We start from the raw sequence: 21,753 nt of genomic DNA, 5'->3' as shown, positions 1-21,753 counted from the left end.
TAGAGGTCTTTGAGGGATTACTTGGACCCTAACCTGATTCTTATGATGATCCACAAATTGTAGAACCTCATCAATCTTCATTCAATTAGATTTCATATGGAACAGTTGAAAATTACCCAGTGATTAGATGTGGCATAAATATAAGTTCTATTTATTTTTTTATGTAAATGTTTAGCAGCAGAGGTTACTTGTAAGGAGCAAAAGTCACCTTCAATCTGAATTTCTATCTTTCCTGAAGGATATTGTCCAAGAGACCAACTGTCCATTAAAAACTGATGTCTTTAGCTGAGCAAGAAGACAATTTAAATGTAGAAAGTGAAGCTTACCTCCTAAGCCAGGAAGTCTGGGTTCAAGTCCCACCTGCTCCATAGGCATGTACCAACATCTCTGAACAGGTTGATTAGAAAATATCTAGGAAGTGAAGTTTGGCTTCTTGCTGCGACAAGCTTGTCCTGTGCTGAAGTTCAAACAATGTACTTGCGAAGGATATACAGTTTAGATTAGTCTCCAAAAGAGCTTTAGAGTACTTATACCGATACTTAAATTGTTATGATTAAGAAAGAGTTATGACATGGCATCATCCAGAGCAAAGCAAAATGACACTCTGGAAAACATGGTTTGGTGTCACTTTGCATTCAGACTTTCAGACTCTGGGATTTTGTTAAAGCTTCATAGCTTAAGTAAGAAACTAGATTACCTTACAGTAATGTTACAGTTTTTTTTAAGAATGTGTACCAGTTAATCTAGCAACAGTAAATCAACTGCAAAAATATTAACAAACTACTTGCTTGCAAACCCAACATGCAGGTTCCTGAAATGAAATAAAATTGACAAGTTTGTGAAAATGTGTCCTAATAGTTTTGTAAGTACAGCTGAAGGAGATGGCACATACTGAAAAGAGGTGGTATATTGGCTGAGTGCCAGCTGGATTCATTTAATGAATAAATTACACCACTCGCTTTAGGAATGCCAGACAACAGTGCTACATTCTCAGGCTTTATGTTTTAATTTCGCTGGCATATTTTCAAGTCTGAACAGATAATTGTGGCCCTTCCTTTGCCAAAGCCTATTATTACTCGTCTGTGAGAGCTAATGCTTGTTTTGCCTTGTTTGTACTAATCTAGATTAAAGACACTACTGCCCCACCCCTTGAAAGGCACTTTTACTCTACCAGACTAATTTTGATTTTCGACGCACCATTTCCACACCATTGCCACTCACTAGCTTCATAAAGTAACTAAAGCAAAGGCCATTTCTGATCTGTCATTGAAACAATAATCTTCATGAATAGAACTGGAGCCCACCTTTGGCTTGATAGTTGCAATTTGACTCCTGATTCAGGTTCTCGCACCAGACAGTCTATGTGAATGAGATTTGATTTCCAGCTAGGAATTTTGAGCTAATATGCAGCGAGACACATGTGCCTGGTGAGTGGGCTCTTCTGTTGCAGTTGTGGTTTAAAACCCTCCTGCTTTACAGTGATATATGGCTTATAGGAGGATTACAGCCTTGGAAGAAACATCATATATCGACCTGACAGACTGTTAACTAGCTTGAGAATCATTTAATTGCTTCACACTGTCTTCGTAGTGGAGAGTGTGAAGATTCAAAAATGCTCAGCCATCCCAGCATGTTACTGTGCTTGCATGTTGTGAGATGCTGCGCAGCCAACTGTTAATACACTCTCAAGTAAAATCATAAAATACTGGTAATACTCAGCAGGTCAGGCAGAATCTGTGGTGAGGATCACAAAGTTCCTGTTTCAGGCCTATATAAAACATCAATATGGGTTCATTGAAATGCTAAAATGTCAACACTTATCGCTTCACAAATGCTTTCCATCATATGCATTTTTGCATCTGTAATGTTTCTGGTCAATGATCCTGCATCAAACCTGGAATAAATTAGAAATGTAGCAGGTTTAAGAGGAGGGGATGATAGGGGATTGGAGAAACAAAGGGAACTCTGTCATTGGCTGGAAATCAGGGAAGATTGAGTTACAAAAGGGTTGATGGTGCCAGGCAAATGACACAGTAATCGAATAAGAAAATATAGACCAACAGGAACTGCAAACAGGAATAGCAGATTCATCACCAGTAGTTCTGCTTAAAGTAATGGAGCAAATGGTAATGATCTGTAATTATTGAACTTGATTGAAGACCTTTCTCTGTGCTGTAGACCTCTATGACTCTATGGCATTGACTCTGGAAGGCTGCAAATTTCCTGTTTGAATGCTGAGATTCTGTTTCTTGAACTTGCATTAGCTTCATTGGGACACTGCAGCAGAGCAAAAGATTAATCAGATCCAGCTGAAGGAATAAAATGACACTTAAATTATTTTTCTTGGGATTCTTACACACTTGATGCAACTGCAATACGCCAACTTCTGTGAACAGCCAAAATGTATTAAGCAAGTACAAGCTGTGGAGGATCACTTGACACTCCGCAATGTTTGCAAAGCGTGCCAAGAGAAGCTGACTGAATAAAATAAACAGTCCTTCCTTTTTATGGTACAAGAGTTTCACATTAGTCAGTAACACCCACAAGACAATCCCCATGCCAGACACAATGTAGCGATCACATCATTTTCAGAAACAATGTAATGTAAATCATCCCTTAATGGCCAGATCTGTTGTAAGTCGTTTTTTTAAATAGCCCCGGCCTATTCAGCCTCTTCCTATAGCTCAATTCCTCCAACCTTGTCAACATCCTTGTAAATCTTTTCTGAACCCTATCAAGTTTCACAACATCCTTCTGATAGGAAGGAGACCAGAATTGCCCTCAATATTGCAAAGGTGGCCTAACCAATGTCCTGTACAGCCACAACATGTCCTCCCAACTCCTATACTCAACACTCTGACCAATAAAGAAAAGCATACTAAACACCTTCCTCATTATCCTATCTACGTTGGGAGCTTAGGCTGTCAGGGAAGGATGTGGTGGAAATGTGGAACTTTTTCAAAGAGCAGATACGACGTGTCCATGATATGTATGTACCTATCAGGCAGGAAAGAAATGGTCGTGTGAGGGAGCCTTGGTTGACGAGAGAGGTTGAATGTCTGGTAAAGAGGAAGAAGGAGGCTTACATAAGGATGAAGAAACAGGATTCAGACAGAGCAGTGGAAGGATACAGGATAGCCAGAAGGGACCTGAAGAAAGGGATAAGGAGAGCTAAGCACTCCAAGGTCTCTTTGTTCAGCAGCACTCCCTAGGACCTTACCATTATGTGTATAAATTCTGCTAAGATTTGCTTTCCCAAAATGCAGCACCTCGCATTTATCTAAATTAAACTCCATCTGCCACTCCTCAGCCTATTGGCCCATCTGATCAAGATCCCGTTGGAATCTGAGGTAACATTCTTTGCTGTACACTACACCTCCAATTTTGGTGTCATCTGCAAACTTACTAATTATACTATCGATGTTCACATCCAAATCATTTATATAAATGACAAAAAATAGTGGACCCAGCACCGATCCTTGTGGCACTCCATTGGTCACAGGCCTCCAGTCTGAAAAACAACCCTCCACCACCACTCTGTCTTCTACGTTTGAGCCAGTTCTGTATCCAAATAGCTAGTTCTCCCTGTATTTCATGAGATCCAACCTTGCTCACCAGTCTCCCATGAGGAACTTTGTCGAACACCTTACTGAGTCCATATAAATCATGTCCACCGTTCTGACCTCATCAATCATCTTTGTTACTTCTTCAGAAAACTCAATCAAGTTTGTGAGACATGATATCCCATGCACAAAGCCACGTTGACTATCCCTAATCAGTCCTTGCCTTTCCAAATATATGTACATCCTGTCCTTCAGAATTCCCTCCAACAACTCGCCTAACACCAAAGTCAGGCTCACCGGCCTGTAGTTCCCTGGCTTGTCCTTACCATTTTCTAAAATAGTGGCATCATGTTAGCCAACCTCCAGTCTTCCGGTAACTTACCTGTGACTATCGATGATACAAATATCTCTGCAAGGGGCCCAGAAATTACTTCCCTAGCTTCCCACAGAGTTCTAGGGTACACCTGATCAGGTTCTGGATTTAAGAGGTTTATAAAATCATGAGGAGCATAGATAGATTAAATAGACAAAGTCATTTCCCTGGGGTTGGGGAGTCCAGAACTATAGGGCATAGGTTTAGGGTGAAAGGGGAAAGATATAAAAGAGACTTAAGGAGCAACTTCTTCACTCAGAGGGTGGTACTTGAATGGAATGAGCTACCACAGGAAGAGGTTAGTACAATTGCAACATCTTAAAGGCATCTGGATGGGTATATGAATAGGAAGGGTTTGGAGGGTTATGGCCCAGGTGCTGGCAGGTGGGACTAGATTGGCTTGGGATATCTTGTCGGCATGGATGAGTTGGAATGAAGTGTCTGTTTCCATGCTGTACATCTCTATGAATCCAGGGTGTGGTCAGAATTCCAACTGCAATGTTCTTATTGCTTCTGAATGGTAAGAGATGGCAATGTAAATAGTAGGAGATGATAATATAAATTTACTTCTGTATAGTCGGCGATGGCAATGTAAATTTTTTACATTGTACCCGCAAGACAAAGATGTACCTCCCTATCCTCGGGACATCCAAATTAACTTTTTAACGGTCATGCTGCTTGCATTTGCGCCTCCATTGCAGAGAAACATGTTATTGATAAACCAGTATGAACATTCACATGAAGTTGGTGCTGCTGGTAAAGCTCGTATTTACTACCTTAAAAAAAGTGACTTTTAATTAATTTATTCACTTGTGAGATATGGGTGTTGCAATCTCTTGTTGCCTTGAGAACGTTGATAAGCTAACTTCTTGAATCCCTGCAATCCATGTGCTGTAGGTCGACCCAAAATGCCCTTAGAGAAGGAATTTCAGGATTTTGATCCAGTGAAAGTGAAGGAAAGGCGATATATTTTCAGGTCAGGGCGGTGAGTGATTTGGAGGGGAACTTGCAGAGGGTGATTGGCAGTTAGGAGGGGTTCTTTATTTAAAATCAAACCTAATTGTTGTTACAAAGGGGCTCCTTCTTAGTTTGATGACATAGCCTATTGCTTGGCCAGAAGTGTGGCCTACTGATGTGTGGAAGGACTAAAATGTGGTTGATTTTTAGTTGCTCTCTGAAATAGCCGAGCAAGCACAATCAATTGTATTTAATCACTAACCTGTAAATGAATAAACCTAAATGTATCTATGTAAATGAATGAATCCATGATAGCAATCAGAAACAGGAACTGCTTTATTGTTTCTTCCCTAGCATAGAAACACTGAAACTCATTGTAACAATTGTATAATCTTTTGTGTGCTGACATCATCCTCCTTGATCCTCTGCACTGTCATAGAAACTAGGAGCAAGAGTAGGCAATGCAGCCCCTCAAGCCTGCTCCAGGATGTTATGTTGCATGCAGCTATATAGAACATTGGTGAGGCCACTAGAGTATTCCATTCTGTTCTGGTTGTCCTTCTGAAAAGATGTTGTTAAACTTGTGAGAGTTTAGAAAAGGTTTACAAGGACATTGCCCGGTTTGGAGGGTTTGAGCAACGGGGAGAGGCTGAAAATGGAGAGGCTGTTTTTCCTGGAGCGTGAGAGGCTGAGGGGTGACCTTACAGAGATTTATAAAATTATGATAGGCGTGGATAGGGTGAATAGCACCCTTTTTACTAAGGTGTGGGGGAGTCCAAAACTAGAGGGTATAATTTTAAGGTGCAAGGGGAGACATTTAAAAAGGACCACAGGGGCAACCTTTTCATGCAGAAGGTGGTGCGTGTATGGAATGAGCTGCCAGAAGAAGTGGTGGAGGTGGGCACAATTACGAAGTTTAGAAAGGCTCCTGGATGGGTATATGAAAAGGAAGGGGTTGGAGGGAATGGGCCAAATGCTGGCAAATGGGACTAGGTCAGATTGGAATGTCTTGTTGGCAAGGGCGAGTTGGACCGATAGGTTTGTTTCTGTGACTCTATGACATGCGATATGTTCATTCTCTGTCTGATTGCCATACTCCAGATTTCTATCCATGATGCATTTAAAATCTAAAAACTTATCTATCTCCTTGAATATATTCATGCTGGCAAATGGGACTAGGTCAGATTGGAATATCTTGTTGGCAAGGGTGAGTTGGACCGATGGGTTTGTTTCTGTGACTCTATGACATGCGATATGTTCATGGGGATTCTCTGTCTGATTGCCATACTCCAGATTTCTATCCATGATGCATTTAAAATCTAAAAACTTATCTATCTCCTTGAATATATTCAGTGATGTGGCCTCTGCAGCCATCGGTGGTAAAGAATTCTACTGTTTCATGATCCTTTGAGTAAGGAAAACTTACCTCATCCAACAGACTGTATCCCCTAGACTCGCCTAGTTATTATAGACTCCCAGGTAATTCTGGAACAACACATATTCCAGCAACATGATTTGGCTATAACGTCACTGAAGAATTTAGGTACAGTATTTTCAAGAACACTTACCTCTGTTGGCAATGGCGCGATTCCAGCGGGGATCAGTTTGCACGCTTCATTCTGCGCATTCGCCAAAATCTCCGTTCTGTTTTGCACGTGCGTTGGTGTCTGTGCTGTTCTGTGCATGCGCGACATTGGTGCCGGTCTTCGCACCATTCTGCGCATGCATGATGTCAGCTGCTGACAGAGCAGCTTTCTGTGAGAGGTACTATCTGGAGAGCAGCTTTCTTACATTTTTTTAAATGTACTCTGTTAACTTTACTTTTGCTTCGTGAATAAATATGATTTCAACCTTCATTCACGCTGTGCTATATTTTGCCTTAGACATTTGGGTTCAAAGATTGTGAGAAGATTTGTAGCTCGGGTGCTCGTTGTTGTGGTTCTGTTCGCCGAGCTGGGAATTTGTGTTGCAGATGTTTCGTCCCCTGTCTAGGTGACATCCTCAGTGCTTGGGAGCCTCCTGTGAAGCGCTTCACAGGAGGCTGCCAAGCACTGAGGATGTCACCTAGATAGGGGACGAAACATCTGCAACACAAATTCCCAGCTCGGCGAACAGAACCACAACAGACATTTGGGTTGTTTTTGAGTGATTGTGAGTTACGTTTTTTCGGTCTGCCCCAACCCCACTTTTCCCACAGGCACCATTATTAAGCGATTTTCTATTAAATGAGGTTTCGCTGGAATGCAACTATGGCATTCTAGGCAAACTACCTGTACAGTCAAAATACTGCAGATGCTGGAAATCTGAAAGAAACACAGAGAATGCTGCTGAGGTGTGACCTTATAGAGGTTTACAAAATTGAGGGGCATGGATAGGATAAATAGACAAAGTATTTTCCGTGGAGTCGGGGAGTCCAGAACTAGAGGGCATAGGTATAGGGTGAGAGGGGAAAGATATAAAAAAGACCTAAGGGGCAACTTTTTCACGCAGAGGGTGGTACGTGTATGGAATGAGCTGCCAGAGGATGTGGTGGAGGCTGGTACAATTGCAACATTTAAGAGGCATTTGGATGTTTGGCAGGATATGGGCTGGGTGCTGGCAGGTGGGTCTAGATTGGGTTGGGATATCTGGTCGGTATGGACGGGTTGGACCGAAGATGCTGTACATCTCTATGACTCTATAAGTCTGGCAGCATCTTTGCAGACAGAAAGAAAGTTAACATTTTGAGTCTGATAGGACTCTTCTTTACAACAGTTCTGAAAAAGATGCTGCCAGACTTTCTGAATTTCTCCAGCGTTCTGTGTGGCTGATGATCAGTCTTTGATGAGTTGCAATTTCCTCCAGTTATAGATTTAGAAGACTAAAGCCATTAGCTTTGGACTTCTGCCATAATCTCTCCTGTCACCATTAATCCTATTTCCTCTGAGGGTACTGTCTTGGGCTGAACCAGTCAATTTATTACCTTGGTGTTCCATTCAGCCGCAAGACAAGCATCTGATCTTGTGTTTAGCCATGACAAAAGCGGCCTACTTTCAACTCTGAAATATGTTTACCTCCTTCCAATCCTGCCTAAAACCATCTGCTGCTGAAATTCCCTCGTGCCTTTGTTCCTTCCAGACTTAGCTGTTCCAATGCCCTCCTGGCTGACCTCCATCCTTCTTAAATTTCATCTCAAGCAATACTTTATGTCTCATATCCTTTCTTGCTTACCTAGTCCTCACTGACCTGCCTTCCTCACAATTACCCAACACTTTCAATTCAGAATAGTTATTTTTAGAAACAAAAACAGAAATTGCTGGGAAAACTAAGCAGGTCTGGCAGCATCTGTGGAGATAAAGCAGAATTACTGTTTCAGGTCCAGTGACCCTTCTTTAGAATGGTTCTGAGAAAGGATCACTGGACATAAGAACATAAGAACAAGGAGCAGGAGTAGGCTGGCTGGCCCCTCAGTAAGATCATAGCTGATCTTTTCGTGGTCTCAGCTCCACTTACGTCTCTCACCATAACCCTTAATTCCTTTATTGTTCAAAACCGTATGTTTCTTAGCTTTAAAAACATTTGCTGAGGAAGCCTCAACTACTTCACTGGACAGAGAATTCCATAGATTCATAACCCACTGGGTGAAGATGTTAGTTCTCACTTCAGTACTAAATTTGCTCCCCCTAATTTTGAGGCCATGCTCTCTTGTCCTAGTTTCACCGCCAGTGGAAACATCTCTCTACTTCTATCCTATCCATTCCCTTCATAAATTTCCATAAGATACCCACTTATTTCTTTAAATTCCATTGAATGTAATCCTAGTCTACTCAGCCTCTCGTCATAAGCCACCCCCTCAACCCAGAATCATCCTAGTGAACCTCCTCGATATGTTAACTCAAAATGTTAACTCTGCTTTCTTCCACAGATGCTGCTAGACCCGCTGAGTTTTCCCAGCAATTTATGTTTTTTCAGCATCCACAGTTCTTTGTCTTTTTTTTTGGTTATATTTGGATCACTTTATAACCTAACTTCTCCTGATCTGTCACCACCAATCCAAAAATCCTCCCTTAAACTCACCATTCCTCTGTTTCTGGCTTTTTGTGTTTTTAAAATACTGTCCACTTTGGCCTATGTTGCATTCCATATATAACTCCCTTTACTTCTCTCTACTCCTTTTTACATTGTCCAAAAAACCCACATATTTTTCAAACCTTCTGTATGTCACTACCATTTTGCAAGCAAGTACTTAGTATTGGTCGGAGCTTGAACTGGGATTTTCAACCCAGTTAATTACCATAATTCACCAGTTGTAAGAAATCAGGAGGCTATTTGGCCCCTTGAACCTGATCTGATTGTTGCCTTAACTCTACTTTCCGAACTGCCTCCCAACCTTTCTTGTCAATCAAACTTTTGTTGAAACGTTAACTTTCAATATATTCAATAATCTTATCTCCACTACTTGGTTGAAGATAATTCAAAGCATTAACAATCTCTAGGAATAAGTTCCTCCTCGCCTGTGTCTTAACTGAATTCATTGGAGTTTAGAAGATTAAGGGGAGATCTAATAGAAACTTACAAGATAATACATGGCTTGGAAAGGGTGGACGCTAGGAAATTGTTTCCGTTAGGCGAGGAGACTAGGAACCGTGGACACAGCCTTAGAATTAGAGGGGGTAAATTCAGAACAGAAATGCAGAGACATATCTTCAGCCAGAGAGTGGTGGGCCTGTGGGATTCATTGCCACAGAGTGCAATGGAGGCTTGGACGCTAAATGTCTTCAAGGCAGAAATTGATAAATTCTTGATGTCACAAGGAATTAAGGGCTATGGGGAGAATGCAGGTAAGTGGAGTTGAAATGCCCATCAGCCATGATTGAATGGCGGAGTGGACTCGATGGGCCGAATGGCCTTACTTCCGCTCCTATGTCTTATGGTCTTAACTCTGATTTCCAGTTCTACATTCCAGCACAAGAAGAAACATTGCCTCAGCATCTTCACTATCCATCCCCCCTCAGAATCTCGAATGTTTCAATAATAAGCTCCATCATTGTGACAACTAATTTTTCTGGGTTGATCTTTTGCTTTGCTGAATGGTTTCTCAACTAGTATATAATATATAACCAAGTAGTACTAGTGGCAGATTGCCAGTTGAACTCGGGACAAGTATATGGTGCTGATGATGCCCTATTTGTAAACTAGTTAGGCATTGCCTCAAGTTAGATCTGAACTTTACTAATGTTGTCATTTGATAATTAACATCTAATTATCACACTGTTTCAAGCGATGAGAATAATATTCAGGGAGATGGGTCTAGTTTGAGGATGTAACTCTAAAGATGGACAAGGGAGATCCAGTGGATGTCGTAAACCTGGACTTTCAGAAAGCCTTTGATAAAGTCCCACATAGGAGGTTTGTGAGCAAAATTAGGGCACATGGTATTGGGGGAAAGTACTGACATGGATTAAAAATTGGTTGGCTGACAGGAAACAAAGAGTAGTGATAAACGGCTCCCTTTCGGAATGGCAGGCGGTGACCAGTGGTGTGCCGTTGGGATCAGTGCTGCGAACGCAGCTTTTTACAATGTACATTAATGATATAGATGAAGGTATTAAAAGTAATATTAGCAAATTTGCTGATGACACAAAGCTGGGTGGCAGTGTGAAATGTGAGGAGGATGTTAGGAGAATACAGGGTGACCTGGACAAGCTAGGCAGATGCGGATGCATGGCAGATGCAGTTTAATGTGGATAAACGTGTGGTTATCCACTTGGGTGGCAAGAACAGGAAGGCAGATTACTATCTAAATGGAGTCAAGTTAGATAAAGAGGCAGTACAACGAGATTTAGGTGTTCTTGTACATCAGTTAATGAAAGCAAGCATGCAGGTACAGCAGGTAGTGAAGAAAGCTAATAGCATGCTGGCCTTCATAACAAGAGGAATTGAATATAAAAGCAAAGAGGTCCTTCTGCAGCTGTACAGGGCCATGGTGAGACCTCACCTGGAATATTGTACGCAGTTTTGGTCTCCAATTTTGAGGAAAGACATTCTGGCTACTGAGGGAGTGCAGCGTAGGTTCACTAGGTCAATTTCCGGAAAGGCGGGACTGTATGTTGAAAGATTGGAGCGACTGGGATTGTATACACTTGAGTTTAGAAGGCTGAGAGGGGATCTGATTGAGACGTATAAGATTATTAAAGGACTGGACACGCTGGAGGCAGGAAGCATGTTTCTACTGATGGGTGAGTCCTGAACCAGAGGACACAGTTTAAAAATAAGGGGTAGGCCATTTAGAACAGAGTTGAGGAGAAACTTCTTCACCCAGAGAGTGGTGGGTGTGTGAAATGCTCTGCCCCAGAAGGCTGTGGAGGCCAAGTCTCTGGATACTTTCAAGAAAGAGTTGGATAGAGCTCTTAAGGATAGTGGAATCAAGGGTTATGGGGAGAAGGCAGGAAAAGGATACTGATTGAGGATGATCAGCCATGATCATAATGAATGGTGGAGCTGGCTCAAAGGGCAGAATGGCCTATTCCTGCACCTATTGTCTATTGTCTAGTTATGGTAACAACAGAGGAGTTTCCCAGTTGTCTGTAATAGGGAAGAGCATTGCAATGGTTCCTCATTTCTTAGTGACTGATGAGCTCTTTCAAGAGCTATAGTGTGGTCTTCAGCCAGCAAGAAGCACCACAATCAGGATCAGCACTGCGCAGCAGAATTAAAAAAAACACCAATATGGGCTATTTTTGATCATGACAAAAGTCTTTTTTTATCATATGAGAAGCAGTTGAAGACTATGTGTTCAATGAAGTTTAGAAGAATGAGGGGAGATCCAACTGAAACAACATGTTAAGAAGCCTGGATAGAATAAACACTGAGAAGATGTATCCATTCGTAGAGGAGACTAGGACCGAGGGCACAGTTTCAGAGGAAAGGGAACAACCTTTAGAACTGAGATGAGGAGGAATTTCTTCAGCCAGACAGATGTAACTCTGTGGAGCTCATTGCCTGAGAAGGCTGTGGAGGCCAAGTCCTTGACTGTATTTGAGACCAAGATAGGTTCTTGGTTGGTAAGGGTATCAAGAGTTACAGAGAGAGGGCAGGAGAATGAGCTTGAGAGACATATCAGCCATGGTAAGGTCAAAGAGCAGACATAATGAGCTGAATGACATAATTCTGCTCCTGTTTCTTATGGTCGTATAGTCTTATTTGATGTTATCAACTATGAAGGTTTATTGGGTTTCCCTTGAAATTCATCTCCATCCTCTGCTTAGTCTACACAAGTCTGCAAACTGTGATAATAACCGAACTACCATCAGCCCAACTTCCTTCTCTCCCTAAATGTCTTTGCCTTTTCAACTCTGTTGTCTCCTTTAAGTTTGACCAAGCTTTCCCAACAACTTGTCCTTATATTCCTTGATGTACCTTAGTGTCAAAATTTGTCTGATTAGCTTCCTGCCGTAGTGTCATAGAATAGTAAAGCACAAAAAGAGGCCACTTTGGAAGAGCAATATTTCCTCTTTGCAATTTTTCCCCTTGAAGTATTTCTTCAGCTCCAATTTGAAAGTATTTCTTCAGCTTACAATTGACTATGTTACCTCCCCCAATCAGGTTATGTATTCCAGTGCATTTTTTTCAATTAAATGTGTGATACTGATTCAAGATTATAATTGTAAGTTATTGTTGCTATTGTCTCAATGACTAGTTTTTATATCCTGAGATAAAAATGTTTTATTTGTCATGATGTGGTCAGTACTAATCCTTTCTTAATGTGCCATCAGTGTTACTTCTGTTTGTAACTACTTTATAATCTGTGCTGTTGTTGTCCTGGGAATGTTTGATGGGGACAGTGCTGAGGGAATTTTACTCAGTATCCAACCCTGTAATGTACTTGTCCTGGGAGCGGTTGGTGGGGGTAATGTGGACTAAGCTTTATATCTAAACTTGTCCTGGGAGTGTTTTGGGGACAATGTGAGGGAGATTTAAATTCAGACTGAAAGAGTAGATAGAGATGTACTCTGTATATGACCCCTTGCTGTAAGTATCCTGGGAGTTTGATGATGACTGTGTAGTGGGAGCAAGCCTTACTTTCATTTTAAAAGAGTAGACAGAGCTGTATTATGTATCTAACCTTGTGTTGTACTCTTCCTGTATATGTTTGATGGAAACTGAGTAGAGGAGTTTTACTTACAGTGTGCTTTCAGTTTAAAAGAGTACAGGGGGTTTTATTGTGTATCTTGCCCTGTGCTTTCTCTGGGAGTGTTTAATGGGGATGGTGTAGAAAGAGCTTCATTCTGTATGTTTGGATCTTTTCCCAAGGTTTCTCACACGAGATGCAATTTGTACACACCAACACAAATAGTTAAAGGATATTAAAGCCTGCACTCTTCGTAGGCATGCAAAGTCGAGCCAAAGAGGCCCGAACAAAGGAAACACATCCCTTTATACAGGTCAGTTGGTAATGCTCACAGATACTCCAGCCACTGCTGCCTCCTTTTCCCCCCCCCCCATAACCATATGTTACCCCAGGTATAGTGGTAGAATGAGGTCATCCTTGGAGATAATATAAATGTAAATGTCCTAATCCTGGGGAATCATTATGCAAATGATTTCCTGACTCAGTGATTTCCCCCAAGACAGTGGAGGTGTGATATGCTTCAGTATTGGGGGATGATCAAGTAAACAAATTTGATTGGCTGGGGGATGGCTATGAATGCATTTGTGAATGGAAGGGACTAAATGAGAGTTTAATTTGATAATAGCAGTAGAGTAATAGTAAATGGCTGCTCAAGTGAAGGGTGGAATACAATTGAGTCATCTAAATTCCCGCATGCTGTCTGAGACAGAATGATGCCCCTACCCACTTCCAGAATGTTCAGCTTCTTGGAGGAAGACAGTACAGTTTAACCCTTTCACATTACATTAATGTCCAGAGTGTTAGTACAATTTAATCTCTTAACATTACATTCCACCCTTTTATCATTCCATGATAACCACTTAAATGACACCACCAGCTTTCATAACACTGACAGTCAGTATTTAAGCAAGTTATTGACACCCAACATGCAATGATTATAACAACAAAAATTACTGGTCCATGCAGTAGATAGAACCTGCAGGATTCTCCCATGTGGAAAAAAAAATCATCAGCAAAGTTCCTAAATCCATAGTCCTTAGTGACCACTCCATCGCCTCCAAGGCGAGTGGAAACAAGTCAGTTCTCCAAAATGTTCTCCAACCTGAAAACAAAATCCAGTCTGTCCTTGCTCACCATTCCACAGAGAAATCTGAATTCTTGGATAAGGGCAGTTAAATACTTAACAAATGGACGAGATTTCCATCCTTCCGGAGATGCTTCAGCACATCTGAGTGTGAAGAGCTGCAGCTGCAGGCTAGGTGAACGCAGCATTCTTTGCTGCTTCTGCTCCTGCTCTGCTGTCAAATGTACCAAAGCCAACTGGCTGTTTTGATGTTAGCTTGTTTAGTGAACCTTCATATCCCTTAAATGATCGAAATAGAAGATAACGCTCATGTGGTTTCATATCCATAGGAAGGCCACTGACAAAAAGTGTATGGACATCCTCTTCACTGTTGTTAGCTTCTTCATTTTTCATGCTCATGACTCGGGAGCTGATTGAATCTGTTGGACCTGGTTGTGGAGGGCCGTGCAGTGGTCTGAAGGAGTGTTCCATCTGTGAGTGGAGAAACTCTAGAGATGATGTCACATGCTGAAAGTATCTTTGCGTTTACTCTCTTATTCCTTCCTTGCCAAAGTGGTTATCAGTATGAAGATAGTCACATATTTAGCTACACTAAATTGTGTCAGCCTATTTCAACATTCTCAGTCTTCTTGAAGTCTGTTACTCTGTTCGCCATTTATGTCATTATCAAGTTTTATATAATCTATAAACTTCCAAATTGTACTGCCTGAATAATTCCGTCAAGTATTCAGTGGTCCTGAAATCAAACCCTTGGGGGACCTCATTCGGGTTATTCAAAAATTATTTTCCTCTAACAAATTAATACTTGGATAATGTGAAAGCTGTCAGGAAAAATATTTCAAAAAATCTGGAACAACAAGAAAATAACAAATGTTTCCTGTGCTTTAGCCATTGATGAGGTAGTTTCAGTTCAGATTTAAATCTCAAATATTTGTGGGAAGTAAATGCAGAATATATTAAAATATGTTCTCCAAATGAAACTTCCCAAATAAAACAATCAGAATTTCACAATTTTGGTAGAGATCAACATTCTTTGAATTTGCAATATAAAGGGGGCCAATGAAGTCGTAACAATAATTTAGAGAACTGAAACAGCTCAGCCTCAAGTTCTAATATTCCCTAAAATCTTAACAAAAACACCAAAATTAAAATACACTTCTTTTTGTGAGCACTGCATTAAGAACACTGTAGCAAAGATATTTTAATGCAATACTCTCATCTGGCTCCAGCATGACTACTGACACAATTGTTTCTGGAACCAGGCATTGTAGAATTTCAAACAAATCAGGGACTCAAGGCCCTCAATTATTTTGTTTTAAGGTTACAAGTTTGATTATTTTAAGAAGGACATAATGTTGCATAATATTAATGTAAAAACAAAATCTGCTCTATTACATAGCCTACAAAACACATTGAATTGAGATCCTAATTCAAATAAGGCAAAACAGTAACTTAAGAGGATTATCTGAACCTGGATTTTAACAAATCAAAATATTTAAATATCAAACACTTTCAGTGTGGCATAATTTACATTGAAACCTTCCCCCTCGACCCAAGTATTAGTACAACCTTAATTTCAGTGTTTCTCTTTTTTTTGCCTCCTCTCAATGAAATTACTCTTTTTTAAAAAGAGAAAACCCTCACAATGGACCCCACGGTGCCACAGTCCATGCCACTCCCCTCTCCCAGAACAAAGACTCGCCGAGTCGAGTCCACAGCCCAGAAACTGAGACTTCCACAAAAACCCAGACAAAGCTTCCATGGCAGTCAATGCACTTCACTGTCAGGATCCGAGTGGACCGGCTCCACTGTCTCCCTCTTTTCCTGGTGAAGCCATGTTTTCCTAAAAGTACTTCTGAGGGGAGGTGTGGGGAATAAAGGCAATAACTTTAAGAAGTACCAAATTCTAACTTTATCTTACACTCAATGTTCTGGAGCCTCAAACCTTGAGTCTGTAGGAACTTAAACTCCTTTTTCCAGGGGACTCTAATCCCTTTCTCACTTTACTTCTCATGGGAACTCAACCTCCTTTTCGCACTCTATATATCTGGGGACTCTAACCCCAATTAAAGTCCATGGGACTCTAACTCCTAATTCAACCCAGGGAACTCTAACCCCAGTTCAACCCAGGGCACTGTAACTTCAATCAAACCCAGGGGACACTAATTCTATTTAAAATCCAGGGGACGCTAACCCCACTTAAACCCAGCTTTGTGCAAAGCAACTCATTAGTGTGCAAGTATGCAGGTTACCTCAAAGATTCCGTCACCACTGAGGCCCAGGAGATGAGTGTTAAGTTTAGAGAGAGATATCAAGGTGAACCTTACCTTGTGGGCCCATCTGTCTCACACAACCAATACTCACGATCACTTATTCAGTCCACTGGAAGCTCCGTGTATGTTATAATCCTACGGCTGCCACCATATGTTAGGTACTTTTCCCGAGCTGCAATTCGCACACACCAATGTCTGCAAACAGTTAAAATTGATTAAAGCCTGCACAAGCTAGGTGTCCCCCATGACACTCTTCACAGATGTGCAAAGTCAAGTCAAAGAGGCCCTGAACAAAGGAAACGCATCTTCTTTATATAGGCCAGTTGTTAATGCTCAGAGGTACTCCAGACACTCCCCATCCCATAATCACCTGTTACCCAGGTACAATGGAAGGATGAGGTCATCCTCAGTAATGTATATGTTAAATGCCCTAATTCTGGGGAATCATTATGCAAATGATTTCCTGACTCAGTGATTCCCCCACGACAATGTAGGTGTGATATGATTCAGTATTAGGGGATGATCACGCAAATGAATTTGATTGGTTGGGTGATGGCTATGCAAGCATTTCTGAATGAAAGGAACTGAAGGAGAGTTTTATTTGATAATAGCAGTAGTAAATGGCTGCCTAAATGAAGTGTGGATTATAATGGAGTCATCTTAAATTCCTGCATGCTATTTGTCTCGCCCCCACCCACTTCCAGAATGTTCAGCTTCTTGGAGGAAGGCAGTGTAGTTTAACTCTTTAACATTACATTAGTGTCCAGAGAGATAGTATAATTGAATCTTTTAACATTACATATACCTAATCCCACGCCATATCTGTCTCAAAGTATTTGATGTGGACAGGGCAGTGGGAGCTTTGCTTTCTGTTTGATATAGCAGAGGAAACTTTTTACTTTCAGTTTAAAATTGTGAAAGGAACTTTTACTTTCAGTTTAAAACAAAAAGTAGAGGAAGCTTACTCTGTATCTAATCCTGTGCTGTACCTGCCCTAAGAGTGTTTATTGGTGACAGTGTAGAGGGAAGTGTACTCTCTAATGTGCTGCGTTGTAACTGTCTTGAGAGTATTGGATGGGATGGTGTAGAGGAAGCTTACTTAATTTAACTAGTGCTGCCCTGGAAGTGATTGATGCTCCTTCAACATGGAAAAAAAAAGGAAATTTGGAATAACTTGATTTCACAGAGCAAATTTCTAGTTCAGTCTTTGACTTAACCGCTAACTTTAATTGTGACCAATAACCTCACTTTTTAGTTACCTTCTGTGGGATGTGAGCATCTCTGGAAAGGCCAGAATTTTTTGTCCTTTCCTAGTTGCCCTTGATAAGGTCACAGTGAGCCACATCCTTGAGGTGCTGCAGCCCATGTGGTGTATCTACATTAACAGAGCTATTAGACAGTGAATACCAGTATTTTGACCCAGTGACAGTAAAAGAATGGTGATGTTATTTAAAGTCAAGATGCTTTGTGGCTTGGAGGGGAAATTGTAGGGGGTGATGTTCCATCAGCTACCCTCATCCTTCTAGCTGTTGGAGATGGCTTGTTTGGAAGGTGTTGGTGAAAGAGAGATGGTGAGTTGTTGCAGTGCATCTTGTGATGCCACACCGTGCTGTCATTTTGTATCAGTGGGGGAAGGTGAATTTAGAAACGGAGGATTGTGTATAAATCAAGTGGGTTTCTTCGTGCTTAATGGGATTGAGTTTCTTGAGTGTATTCTATCACACTCTACTCTCAATCTCCATCAACTCCAGTTTTGTTGGGGCTCCTTGATGCCACACTTGATCAAGGCTGTATTTGACTAGGAATCGCATCAAGGAGCTTGAGTGAAAATACAATCAGTGGGAATCTTGGGTTTAGCTGGTTGGAGTCATAACTGGCACATAGGAAGATGATAATGGTTATTGGAGGTCTGTCATCTCACCTCCAGGACATCTTTGCAGGAGTTCCTCAGGTTAGTCTCCGAGGCTCAACGGTTTTCAGCTGTTTCATCAGTGATCTTTCCTCCATCATAAGGTCAGAGTGTGGGTGCTTGCTGATGATTGCAAAATTTTCAGTATTATTTACGTATCAGACATTAAAGCAGTCAAAATGTCCAAATGCAGTAAGACCTGGATATTATTCAGTTTGGTCTGATAGTGGCAAGTAACAGTTCATGCCACATAGATGCCAGGCAAAGGTCCTCTCCAACTATTGCCTCATGGCATTCAATGGCATTGCTGTCTGTGGTTCCAGAAGCTGAACTGGACTAGTCATTATAAATACTGTGGCAGTCCTGTTGAACAGTGATTGTGTTCCTACCTCTGAACTAAGAGGCTCGTGTTCAAGTCCCATTTGGACCAGAACTGTGTAATAACATTACTGAACAAGTTGATTGGAAAATATCTATTAATACTGTAGGTTGTCTCCTGACTGCCCAAAGACTGTCCCATCTTCTCCAGGGGACGAGTCAGGTGTGTGATGGAATACAGCACAGCAGGAGGCCATTGTGCCTGGTTGTGTTTGTGCCAGCTCACTGAGAGGAACTCAGCTGGACTCACTCCTTTGTCTTTCTCGCATAACCCTGCAAGGTGACTGCATGTGGTTAGACGGTTCTCAGCAGAATGTTGTCACAGTGCTTTGGAATTGCCAATGTGCCCAGATTGACAAACTGAATGACATCCAGCAAAGGAAATGATCTCTATATGCCTTTGACCTTGTAACTGCTGATCATGGTTCCTCACAGAGATAACAAGAGCTCCATGGTATTTGGTTACTTGGCTTGGACTAAGTCGAAATGATACAGCTTGAATCTCACACTCTCCCAGTTGTGCCATTGAACTAGAACTGATTAAAGGGATTAATTAAATGAAGCAGACAGAAATATTTGGGCTGGTATATAGCCTTTTCCTGATAATTAAATAAGTTATTTTTTGCTCAAAAGGTTAAATTAAGTGAAGTGGCATAAAAACAAGGTAAAATGAAATTGGAACTTGAAAAAATGGAGAGGATTGATCATTTTGATGGAAGCAGCTCACAAACGAAAGGCATAGGCGCTATAATGCACACTTCCTTCAAGGGTACTGGAGGTGCTGTGACTTACTGCTGTCTGTGAAACGAGCATTCCAATAACACCAGAAAGTGAGCCGGCAATATTGGTAATTATGTATTTGATTCTTGCTGCTCGGCCTTCTTAGATCTGTGCCCGTGTTGCCATAAATAGAACTAGAATATTTGCAGCACAGAAATAAGCCATTCAGCCCATCATGATCGTGCCTGTTCTCTGAATACTAAAGTTTTTTTTGTCAAAACTGACTTAATGCAAGTATCCCAAAATTACAAAATATATTACCCAAACTAGTGAACAACAATTTAACTGAAGACTTAAAACAAAAATCTTTGAATTAAAAGCATTGTCCCAGTCACTGGTGGGAGCAGGAGTTCAAATTGTTTGTAGTGTTCCTAAAATATACATTGGTCCTATTTCACTCATCATAGGAGTATACACTGATGCTGAATATGTTAGCTGAATAGATGTGTAGATTTTTAAAGTTTTTGCTCATCTCTCATCAATGAAAACTTACAAAACTGGGAAGGTCGAACCCCTCCGATAATTAACAAACCCCAGTTGTTTATGATGGGAGTAGAGGTTCCCTTCTAATAAACACATGGATGATGATGGGATAGTGTAGGGGGAATGAGCTGAGAATAGTTCACTGGTTGGCATAACATTGAGGGACAAAGGGCCTGTCCTGCGTTGTATTGTTCTATGTTCTAATAATTACCATATATGCTCAAGCAATAGTTAATCTCATGTGAAAATCGACCCCCCTGTTTTTGGCCAAACAATCTAGAATTTCCCATGTGTTTCGTGTAAAAGTCAACCCTAGTTCTTCACAACTAACAGATCAACATTTGTGAGTTAGTGTTCCGGCCATCCCAGTCTGTGTTGGTTTCCAGTCTGCTGGCCATCCCACTCTGCTCCGGATTCCAAGAATTACAGTAATTTGTGCTTTTTTCTTTATTCATTGAAAGATCAATTGGGCTTCTGCTAATGATATGATATGAATTTAACAGGCATTAATTTCAGCCCCTCAAAAGTAGTATCCATGTGATAGACTACCCCATAAGTTTAACCTTAAAAAGTAGTCAAAAAAATTTGACTATTACTCGAGTACATATGGTAAATCCAAAACATCTAGAGAAATTTGCCTCGCCCATTGTAATCTGTTAAGGTGGGGTAAAAGGATAGAGACTCTAGATCTCCACTTTATAAGTCACAAATAACAATTTATTTATTCAGCTCTAACAGTAAACAGTTTAATAGAATAACTATCAAACCGGATAATTTTCCTCTAAGTACTATTCCTTAACTGAACTAAATTCGACTTGAATGAATGTTGTTCAAACAAACACAAGTCCCACTTGTAAAAACCCAGTTAATGAGAAAGCAATAAATTAAAACTTAATCTCTCCAAATTTGCACAGTTTATGTCTTCTCCATTTATCTTCAATCTTCCTTCTGTTGATCTCACATCACAGATGCCTTTCTTTGTCAAATTCTGGTGTTGAAAATGCCTCTCTCTGTCAAATTGTTGTGTCAGGAATATTAGTTAAGAGTGCCGTATAGCTATTGATGGCACTTAATCAGAGCTTAAAGATTTCTGTGCGAGCCCGATATTTATTCTTTAGATGACATTTAGCTCTCTGCCCATTTTCAAAAATCCTGCTTTTATATACCTTCCGATGACACATTTGGTTGGTTTTGGGTGTCAAAACAATCTGTTTTAAATTCAATTGGTCCTTAAGTCTCCAAGTACCTTTTTAAACTAAGTGGCATAAACTAAACTCTTGACTGGGTAAAAATGCTGTTTGGCTGTTTGATACAAAATGTTTCAATTCAAATGCTGTCTGTGCACCTGCACTTTTAACTGCTGGTCAGACATCCATTTTTAAATCTCGAAGCACCGTAAAGACCACCATCTCTAAAGGGACGTTGCAATGCTTTCTCCTAGAGTCATAGAGATTAACAGCATGGAAACAGACTCGTCCATGCCGACCAGATATCCCAACCCAATCTAGTCCCACCTGCCAGCACCCGGCCCATATCCCACCAAACCCTTCCAATTCATATACCCATCCAAATGCCTCTTAAATGTTGCAATTGTACCAGCCTCCACCACATCCTCTAGCAGCTCATTCTATACATGTACCACCCTCTGCGTGAAAACGTTGCCCCTTAGGTCTCTTTTATATCTTTCCCCTCTCACCCTAAACCTATACCCTCTAGTTCTGGACTCCCTGACCCCAGGGAAAAGTCTTTGCCTATTTATCCTTTCCATGCCCCTCATAATTTTGTAAACCTCTATAAGGTCACCCCTCAGCCTCCGATGCTCCAGGGAAAACAGCCCCAACCT

At 41.0% G+C, this 21,753-nt stretch overlaps 2 protein-coding genes across 4 annotated transcripts in view; one reads left to right on the top strand and one right to left on the bottom strand.

Moving 5' to 3' along the window:
* exoc6b (exocyst complex component 6B) overlaps positions 1 to 21,753 on the top strand; it is a 652,306-nt gene that overhangs the window by 9,992 nt on the left and 620,561 nt on the right. The gene's annotated exons all lie outside the window — the stretch shown is intronic.
* Positions 14,155 to 16,496, bottom strand: LOC122550158 (RNA-binding protein with multiple splicing 2-like). The gene is made up of 2 exons (XM_043690882.1): positions 16,415 to 16,496; positions 14,155 to 14,575 (listed from the first exon to the last, which is right to left on the bottom strand). The coding sequence occupies exons 1-2, from the start codon at positions 16,425 to 16,427 to the stop codon at positions 14,259 to 14,261; spliced, it is 330 nt and encodes a 109-aa protein (XP_043546817.1). The 5' UTR covers positions 16,428 to 16,496; the 3' UTR covers positions 14,155 to 14,258.

The sequence above is a fragment of the Chiloscyllium plagiosum genome, chromosome 1 (genome assembly GCF_004010195.1).
Source record: "Chiloscyllium plagiosum isolate BGI_BamShark_2017 chromosome 1, ASM401019v2, whole genome shotgun sequence".
Taxonomy (NCBI): Eukaryota; Metazoa; Chordata; class Chondrichthyes; order Orectolobiformes; family Hemiscylliidae; genus Chiloscyllium; species Chiloscyllium plagiosum.
Note: the sequence above shows the minus strand (reverse complement) of the source record. Positions and strands in the feature narration are given on the sequence as shown.